This window comes from Oryzias melastigma, linkage group LG9, assembly GCF_002922805.2.
Source record: "Oryzias melastigma strain HK-1 linkage group LG9, ASM292280v2, whole genome shotgun sequence".
NCBI classification, from domain to species: domain Eukaryota; kingdom Metazoa; phylum Chordata; class Actinopteri; order Beloniformes; family Adrianichthyidae; genus Oryzias; species Oryzias melastigma.
In genome coordinates this window covers 16,244,468-16,254,522 of record NC_050520.1, presented here as the reverse complement: position 1 = coordinate 16,254,522, position 10,055 = coordinate 16,244,468, and the positions used below count along the sequence as shown (strand labels likewise).

General features: G+C 41.8%; 1 protein-coding gene across 1 annotated transcript in view; it reads right to left on the bottom strand.

Moving 5' to 3' along the window:
* Positions 1-6,708: 6,708 nt before the first annotated feature.
* LOC118599195 (whirlin-like) overlaps positions 6,709-10,055 on the bottom strand; it is a gene marked incomplete at its 5' end in the record, with an annotated part of 6,404 nt that continues 3,057 nt past the window's right edge. The window contains 3 exon segments of the mRNA XM_036213764.1: positions 6,709-7,232; positions 8,318-8,446; positions 8,795-8,970. Of these exon segments, the coding sequence (XP_036069657.1) occupies positions 7,053-7,232; positions 8,318-8,446; positions 8,795-8,970 (485 nt within the window).

Genomic DNA, 10,055 nt, shown 5'->3' with positions numbered 1-10,055 from the left:
AGACCTGGAGCTGATTGACCTGGATGTTTGGTCATATTTAGCTAAATGTAGCGGTAAAGGACATGAGTTTCATTATAGAACATGAGCTTCATAATAGAACATGAGCTTCATTATAGGACATGAGCTTCATTATAGAACATGAGCTTCATTATAGAACATGAGCTTCATTATAGGACATGAGCTTCATTATAGGACATGAGTTTCATTATAGGACATGAGCCTCATTATAGGACATGAGCTTCATTATAGGACATGAGCCTCATTATAGGACATGAGTTTCATTATAGGACATGAGCTTCATTATAGAACATGAGTTTCATAATAGGACATGAGTTTCATTATAGGACATGAGTTTCATTATAGGACATGAGCCTTATAATAGCACATGAGTTTCATTATAGGACATGAGCTTCATTATAGAACATGAGCTTCATTATAGGACATGAGTTTCATTATAGGACATGAGCCTTATAATAGCACATGAGTTTCATAATAGAACATGAGCTTCATTATAGAACATGAGCTTCATTATAGAACATGAGCTTCATTATAGAACATGAGCTTCATTATAGAACATGAGCTTCATTATAGGACATGAGCTTCATTTTAGGACATGAGCTTCATTATAGGACATAAACTTCAGCATCTTCAGCTATCGTCACTAGAATCTTCAGCTGCCAAATTCAGCTTGCGGCATTCACACTAGCATTATCACATGTAATGCTATATATCGAGTTAATAATTATGCTAAAAAGTTACAGTTTTAAAGTTTTGAAAATTTAGTGTTAGCATTCAATAAATGTTCGGCCCGCGGCCTAAGGTGTGTTTTGGATTTTGGCCCCTTGTGCGATTGAGTTTGAACCCCCTGGCATACAGACTGTCAGTTTGTTATAAAGCACCTGATCAACATGTTCATGTTTAATATGAAGTGAGTGACAGTCTTGGTTGCAGACTTGAGTTGTGTTGTGCATGTGTCTTCTTGTTTTTGTTTGAGAGACTGATGCGGTTTCAGAGACTTGTGTCAGTCACGTCAGACTAAATCTGTGAGGAGTTGGAGTATAGAGAGGAGGGAGATTGAAGACTCATTTTCTGATCATCAGTCATTGAGGCTTAAGTGCAGCTCATCCCACCTACAAACTCTTTTTTTTAAGATGAAGTTATTTCAGTAATCCCTGCTTAGAAATTGAAAATGGGGGTGGCCACCCCCTCCCCTGATGACAGCTCCTCTGTGACCGGAACAGGAGGAAGCTGTTTGCTCTGCACTGTTTTCATGCTCATTTAGAAATTGTGCATCTCACAATAAAACTTCCATCATTAATTAAATTTACACATAATCGTGAACTCTCTTCAGGATTTATCAAATAATTGTAAGGCTTTTGAATCACAACATGCATTCATGTTCTCCAGTCAGAGAAATCATAACATGTTCTGTGTTATGTTCCATGCACGGGGAGAACATCCAAACTCCACACAGAAAGGTCCCAGCCGAGAGTCGAACCGGGGCCTTCTTGCTGTGAGGCAAGAGCGCTAACCACTGTGCCACCGTGCAGCCCCTTCCTCACAAAATAATAATACATTTTATTTGAAGTGCCTTTCAAACAACTCAAGGACACTTTACAGTAAAATAGCATTATAATAATAAAATAGTCCACATAAAAGCAAGGCACAATAAAATCAACAGACAGAAGATTGGGTACTGGGTCAAAGTGCAAAGGCAGATTTAAGCAGGTGAGTTTTGAGTCTGGATTTGAATAAAGGAAAAGAGTGGATATTATGGAGGTCAGGAGGAAGAGAGTTCCAGAGTTTGGGAGCCGAGCAGCTGAAGGCTCGGCTCCCCATGGTAACCAGACAGGCAGGGGGTACGGTGAGCTGGAGAGAAGCAGAGGACCGGAGAGAGCGGGAGGAAGTGTGAATATGGAGAAGATCGGCAACGTATAAGGAGGAGCCAGGTTGTGAAGAGATTTAAAAGTGAGAAGGAGTTTGAACTGGATTCTGAATTTAATGGGTAGCCAGTGTAGTTGCTGGAGGACGGAGGTGATCTGGTGAAATGATGGAGTTCTGGAAAATATGTGGGCAGCTGAGTTCTGGACCAGTTGGAGTTTATTGAGAGTTTTGTTTGGCAGACAAGAAAGAAGTGAATTGCAGTAATCTAGTCGTGAAGTGGGGCTGCACGGTGGCGCAGTGGTTAGCGCTCTTGCCTCACAGCGAGAAGGCCCCGGTTCGAATCCCGGCTGGGACCTTTCTGTGTGGAGTTTGCATGTTCTCCACGTGCATGTGTGGGTTTTCACCAGGGACTCCGGCTTCCTCCCACCGTCCAAAAACATGCTTCATAGGTTGATTGGTGACTCTAAATTGCCCCTAGGTGTGAATGTGAGAGTGAATGTGTGTGTGATTGAGGCCCTGAGACAGACTGGAGACCTGTCCAGGGTGTACCCCGCCTTCGCCCAACAGTAGCCGGGATAGGCTCCGGCACCCCGCGACCCCGAAAGGGACGAAGCGGTCAAGAAGATGGATGGATGGATAGTCGTGAAGTGACCAGACTGTGAACTAGGATTGAGGCAGAGTGAACGGTGAGAGAGGGGCGCAGACGGTTAATGTTACGAAGATGGAAATAGGCAGACCTAGTGATGCTATTCATGTGAGAGTGGAAAGATAGTGTACTGTCGAGGACGACACCCAGACTCTTTACCTGAGGGGATGGAGAAACCAGGGATGAGTCAATGGGGAGAGTTAAACTTGGAGCTTTAGAGAGTGTGGATTTGGAGCCTATGAGAAGTAATTCAGTTTTGTCACTATTGAGTTTGAGGAAGTTTAGAGTGAACCAGTTTTTTTTTTTTATTTCAGATAGGCATGAGGAGAGAGATGGAAGAGGGTGGGGGTGGGGGGAATCAGGCTTACTGGACAGATAGAGCTGGGTGTTGTCCACAAAACAATGAAAACTGATATTGAATTTGAGGAAAATATTGCCATGAGGTAAGAGGTAAGTGATGAAAAGAAGTGGACCAAGGACAGAACCTTGTGGAACACCGGAAGAAACTGTTGAGGGCTGGGATTTAAATGATTTGAGTTGAATGAACTGAAGCCGGCCCAAAGAATAGGATTGGACCCATCGGAGGGGGTGGAAGTGATACCAAGAGAAGACCGTCTATGGAGGAGGATGGAGTGAGAAATGGTAACAAATGAACTCAGATCAAGGAGGACGAGGATGGTGAGGAGTCCAGAATCAGCTGCTAGGAGAAGGTCGATAGTTATTTTAACAAGAGCGTTTTTTGTGCTGTGTAAGGAGCGAAAATCTGACAGATGGGGTTCAAAGAAACTATTTTGCTTAAGGTGTTGGTGGAGTTGGGAGGCAACCACTTTTTTAGAATTTTAGAAATAAAAGGTAAATTGGAGATTGGACGAAAATTACTAAAAATACTGGGATCTCAACCAGGTTTCTTTTGGATAGCAGCAGTTTTGAACTGTGAGGGAACAATACCAGTAGTTAAAGAGGAATGATGGCAGAAATTAAAGGGAGGATAGATGGGAGGCATGACTTAACCAGGGATGAGGGGAGTGGATCAAGCAGGCAAGTTGAAGGTTTGGATTTTTGGATGAGAGAACTGATTTCACCGGCGTCTGGGAGCTGGAAAAAAGAGATTGTTTTGGACACAGAAAAGGAAGAAGAATAGAGATGATGGTGGATTGTTTTATTTTTTTGGTTAAATATGCCTGAAGGGGGTTATAGGTATCACTGGAGTACAAATGGGGAGGGAGGCTATCAGGGATAAGAAAGATATTGTCCATGAGGGAGAGGAGAGTTTTAGGGTTACCTTTGTTTTCAGATATGAGATGGGAAAATAGTTAGTTTTTGTGTGGGAGACCAAGTCTTTGCACTGTGTGATGTGTGTCATGTACATTACCTTATATAGACAAACCAGTTCTCCTAAGAAGCCGCTCTAGTTTGCAACCATTGGCTTTGATCTGACGGAGATCGGAGGTGAACCATGGAGGAGACTTGGTGAAGGAAACAGAGCGGGTTTTAACAGGAGCAAGGAGATTAAGAACATCAAGAAGAGAATTATTGTAAACAGAAACAATGTCATCCGGGTTCGATGAGTTAGGGAGAGGAATGAGATTAAGGTTATATTTATGTTTTTGATATTGCGAAAAGAAATGAGACGAGATGGTTTAGAGAGTGATAAGAAGATAGAAATACTAAATGATGTAAAAAAAGAAACTCTTTTCACAGTAACGTCAAACAAAATGGAGAAAATGCGAAAAGTCACTTCCAGTGTTCGGGTTCAGAGCAGCAAAGCTGACAGCTGGACGCTGTTTAACACAATTTTACATCAATAATAAAAGGCAACCTTACCAATTCCAACAGAAAAATGTACAATATTTATTTAATGAATGTCCTGCTGAACTGTATTTTCATTTCGTGTCTTAAATTGTTAACAAATCTAAATACAAATTTGAATAATCCTTCAATATTTGAGGTTCTATTGAAAATATCAACCTTTCATTTAAGCAGATATTATTCTCACAGGTTCTATTTTGCTTGATGTTATTAACACTTGTTTTAGGTGTGATTGAGCGCAAAAACTGATGCAAATTCATGTTTAATAGGAGTAGCCAAGATGCACATAGCTGCATGTTGGCGTGTTTTAACTGCACCCATTCTAAATGTAGTTGTAATAAAAAGAAGTATTTGTTGTATTTAGGGCAGTGGCGGGCCGTCAGGGCCTGCAAGGCCTTCTCTGCTGGCCTAAAAATATCTGAATCACAGACTGATATTAATTATTATTTATTTCCGTGAATACGTATTCTATAATTCCAAATGCTCTGTCTTCGTCCTTTCATTGCTGTCTCCCTGGTTGCGCTGCTTCCAGACGTGTATTTTCCTATTTAAGCATTAACCAATCACATTGCAGCACCATTTGTTGCTAGGGTCAAAGAAATCTGCCCGGAGGCCTTCACAATCAGTTCTGCGGGCCCTGTAGCATAAAATAATTGTCGACCAAACTGTTGCTTCAACCAATCAGATTTGGAGTAGGCGACACCAAGGCCAGCTAGCAGGCGCACGGAAACGTCATCATTTTCACGAGCCTTGATTGGATAGCTCGCAGCTCGCTCTGGTTCTGCGTTATGTGACGGACACAGGTGCCGAGGAGCGGCGTGTCAGGTTTGAAGATGTTACCAGTGGAAAGCGTCTCATCGTCTGATTTTTGGTGGAAAATGAATGTCTGGGTAAAGTTGTGGCACAGTTTTGTCTGGCACGGGTAAAGGAGTTCCGTGACTCCGTTGAGCGGGAGTGAAGCTGATACGAGGAAATCTACGAGGCCCCTGAACGCACCGCGGGCGCTCCGAGCTCACGAAGAGGTGCAGCGCAAAATCCTCGCGCGCACTACCGACAATATTATTTTCCAGACACAGACCAGATTTCAAGATCACAAAAACTGATGTTTGTCTCCCTCCTGGACCACAAGAGGCTTCAGGAATACCAGAACATTTTCCAGCTTATCACAGCCACGGAACACTTTCCATCTGCGAAACGCACGGATTCTGCACGACAGAGTGATTGAAATCTTCTTGAGGATAGAAAGGATGGATTTTGTGTTTAAATAATCTGGATTTTTGGTGAGTAAAATTTTGCTATCTCCCTACATAATATTGAAATTTTATCAGGTTATTTTTTATGCTTTTGGTGTGTGTGTGGCAGCTGTACCTGCAGTAGAAGTTTTATTGCCATAAAATAGTTAATGAGGGTTGGATTGATTCAGATGGAGCACTACTGAAGGCCTAGGTGTGAAATGCACGGCCCGCCACTGATTTAGGGGTATGTTAAAGGGTAATTGTAAAACTAGGAATGCTTTTAAAAGGAATATTTTATTGACGGTTTCAAATTATAAAGGGAGCTACTTCAGAAAATAACACAACAGTTATTAGTTTTTCTTTATTGTCAGACACATTGAAATTGTCTGACTTTATCTCTGTTTTTAGTGATTTTGTGAACTCAGAAATAATCAACTTTAACTGGACAGAAAAGATTTTCTGCAGATCTACGTCTCATCCCTGTCGGGGAAAGATAGCGTTAGCATTATACTCAATTAGAAGAATAAAATCTGAATGACCTTCATAATCAAACCAGCAGCATTCAATGAAGTTCCTGTAACCTTCATCTAACTGTGACCGGGTTGTAGAGAGAAATAATCCACGACTGGTTTAATATCATTTTGGGGAAGCAGCTGTGGAGGATTCTGCAGGAGGAATAATGAGGGGAAACAACCAGGAAGGACATTTAGAAAATACATATTGTACATTACAATTGGTTAGGTTACCTTTTATTATTTATGTAAAGTTGCTTTAAACAGCGTTCAGCTGTCAGCTTTGCCGTTCTAAACCTTAGGCATAACATATATCCAAAGTCACTCTGCACGCTCGCCGTTTTGTGTGACGTCACATGAATTCATCATTTTCAAGAACCAAATTAAGTGAACTGAATTAAAATGATGTCGTACTTTGTAGCCAATAGATGTAATGGAGAACGCTTCTCCACCTTTTCAGGTTTGACCTTTAATTACTAAAATGGAGGTTTGTTCACCGCTGAACCTGGCAGTTCCTGTGGCTGTGAGCCTGCACTATCACTGCTTTGCTTTTGATCAGGTGCAGTTTTTATTTTGTGATTTTTTCCAGTTTGAAGACGACAAAAAGGAGAAAAACAGCATGTACAAGATCAAGACATCTGCGTTTATTTATATTCATCTCATTTTAAATATCATCTGCTTAGTGAACACACCCGTACTTCACTAACTGACCTTCTGGTTCTTCAACCTCTAAAGCTTGAAAACCAGTTAAAAAGGAAAAACTAAGAAATGCAAACAGCAGTTGATGCAGATATTGAGGATGTCTTAGGAATTATTTCTGGAATAGCCTTTTTTAGTTTTCCATTGTGCAAATCTCTGCAGAGTCTGGGGAGCACACCTCCAGTAGATCTTTGGATGGTGATCACCCTGACTTGACCACAGACAGTGGTGGTGTTGGACAGACTCCTCACAGCTGTGACATCCACTCTAACCAGTCCCTGAATCAACCACCAGGAAGTCAATGTGGTCCTTGTCTTTGGTCTTAAAGGCTTCTGCAATGATCCGGGCGGCTTCTTTGTGCTCTCGACCCCTCATGGAAACACCGTTGACCTCCAGGATGATGTGACCCACTTTCAGCTGCCCACAGTTATAAGCAGAGCCTCCTTTCTGTCAACAGAGACATTAGGAGGAAGAATTAAGACCATGTGGTCTTCACACAGTCTCTTCAATTCAGTTTATTTACCACCAAGAAAGAAACATTGAACTGAGCTGAATTCACTGGGAATGTTATAAAGCTCTTCATTCCAAACATTCCAGATTAGTGCCACCACAAAACGATTATTTTAAGAGTTTACTAATCACCGATTATTTTGTCCAATTACTCAGCTAATTGAGTCATCATCAAACTGGATGTAAAACACACATCTTAACCATCATTAGCTTTAAACTAACTACAAACTAGATATATAGTATTAGCTGTGATAATGCTAGTGTGAATGTTGTAAGATGAATTTGGCCACTGAAGATGCTGAAGTTAATGGCTGAAAACGCTTAAAGCCTAAATTAGCCAAAATAGCTAGCATGTAGCTGAAATATTAGCTTCACTCCCAAATAGCCTAAAAAAATCTTAATAATTAGCTAATATTTCAGCTACACTATTTTTGCTTGTTTTGGATTTTTTAGGGTGTTTTTTGGTTTAGCTAATGATTAAGCTACATGCTAGCTGTTTTAGCCAATTTAGACTTTTTTTAGTTTTGGAGTTATATAGTAGCTGTTTTGGATAACCTTATTTTATTTGTCGTTCTTTAGGCTAAGTTGGCATTTATCTAATATTTTAGCTGGCTATCAATTTCAACATTTTTACTGTTTTTCAGCTATCAATTTCAGCATCTTCAGCAGCCAAATTCAGCTTCCAGCATCACACTAGCATTATCACAGGTAATGCTATATATCTAGTTCATAATTATGTTAAAAAGCTACAGTTTTAAAGTTTTAATAATGTAGTTTTAGAGTGTTCAATAAATGTTTATCCTATTCAGCCCACAACTTAAGGTGTGTTTTGGGTTTTGGCCCCTTATGCGATTGAGTTTGACTCCCCTGATATAAATTGATATAGTTTATTCTGAAAGGTTTAAGAAAGTCATGGTATGGCCTCTTTAATTATCACAACTTTATTTATTAAAATTTTGATGAATAATTACTAACGTAAACGGTCTCAAGCACAAAGTCTTATTTGTAATTGCACGTCTTACCTGAAGGGTGACTATGCGTGGCAAAGGCTGACGTGTGTTAGCTCCTCCCTCTATGGCGATGCCCAGGGTGTCAGCGTTTTTCAGTACCCGCACCAGGACAGCGGTGGCTCCCAGAACAGGTGAGGCTGTCTGTGCAGACAGAAAAGAGAAAGGTCAGGGACCAAAATGAATTCATGATAACCACTAGATCAGACCTGCAAACTTATTTAAGATGGTAACTAGATGGTCGCAGAACTGTCAGGGTTTCACAGACAGTTGTTTTCTCCTTGCTATTGTTCCTGATTTACTGCCTGTGAAGTCAGTGGTAAGGCTTCTGCTTTGTGTTTGCTTAGTGATATAAACCAGAAAAAAGGTGGATGATCATTATGATTTGACATCAAAACAGATGAAAGCCACCTCAGGATGGGAACAGAAGGAGCTTGTTGAGATGAAAGCTGAGCAGCATGGTGAGCAGTGATGGCAGCGTGAAAGCCTCACTTGTCTTGTGGCCCCTGATAAAGGTGCGCAGATCCCTGACTGTTCCAGCAGGCCCTGCAGGTTCTTGCTGGGTCGAGGGCTCCCGTCCTTACTAAGAGCTCCTGCCTCTGCTATATCCACCCCACTGTCCTCACTCAGAGTCTGCCCGCTGTCTGACAGCTGAGACAAGGTGGCTTCTGGGGGGGACAACTCATGTTAGCATTCAGCACAGTACACATGGCTCCTGTCACATACCGTTAACATGATCATTACAGCAGATTCTGAATGAGAAAAGCGGCTCGACCAGCCGCTTTTCTCATTCAGTTAAACCTGACAGAAATGGTTGCTAAATTTGTGTTAAAAAATCTGAAACTTGTTTTCTGATTTTTTGCATCTTAAAAAGTCACATTAGTTCTGTGGCGAACAGAGACACGAATACATGATTTTATAAGAATGTACAGCTGAGTCTCATCTTTCTGGCCAGAAGAATGAATTATCTCATGTTGTTTTAAACTTCAGCTGTTCAAGTCCTTACAACCAGAGTTCCTGGAGCACGCTTGGCTTTTACTGTGGCAGACCCCAGATAAGAGGAATTTGGGGTACATTTTTTAATTCAACAACTTAAAACAGATCATTTAGGCTCAAAGAGAAATCCAACAAACTTTTGGGAAAGATATTGGAGACGGATTAATTCTAATAAGCGAAAGTAATGAAAGGTGGTGTTAAAATTTGTTCCACCACAGGTTTTTTGTTCCTGGTGTCAACATCCATCCATCCGTCCATCCAACCGTCCATCCATCCATTCGTCCGTCCGTAAATCCATCCAACTGTCCGTCCATCCATCCATCTGTCCATCCGTCCGTCCGTTCGTCCATCCGACCGTCCGTCCATCCATCCATCCCTCCATCCGTCCGTCCGTTCGTCCATCCAACCGTCCGTCCGTCCATCCATCTGTCCATCCATCCATCCATCTGTCCATCCGTCTGTCCGTAAATCCATCCAACCGTCCGTCCGTCCATCCTTCCATCCATCCATCTGTCCATCCAACCGTCCGTTCGTCCATCTAACCGTCCGTCCATCCATCCATCTGTCCATTCCTCGATCCGTTTGTCCATAAATCCATCCAACCGTCCGTCCGTCCATCCATCCCTCCATCCGTCCATCCGTCCGTCCGTCCATCCATCCATCCTTCCATCCATCCATCTGTCCACCCATCCGTCCGTCCGTTCGTCCATCTAACCGTCCGTCCATCCATCCATCTGTCCATCATCCATCCATCTGT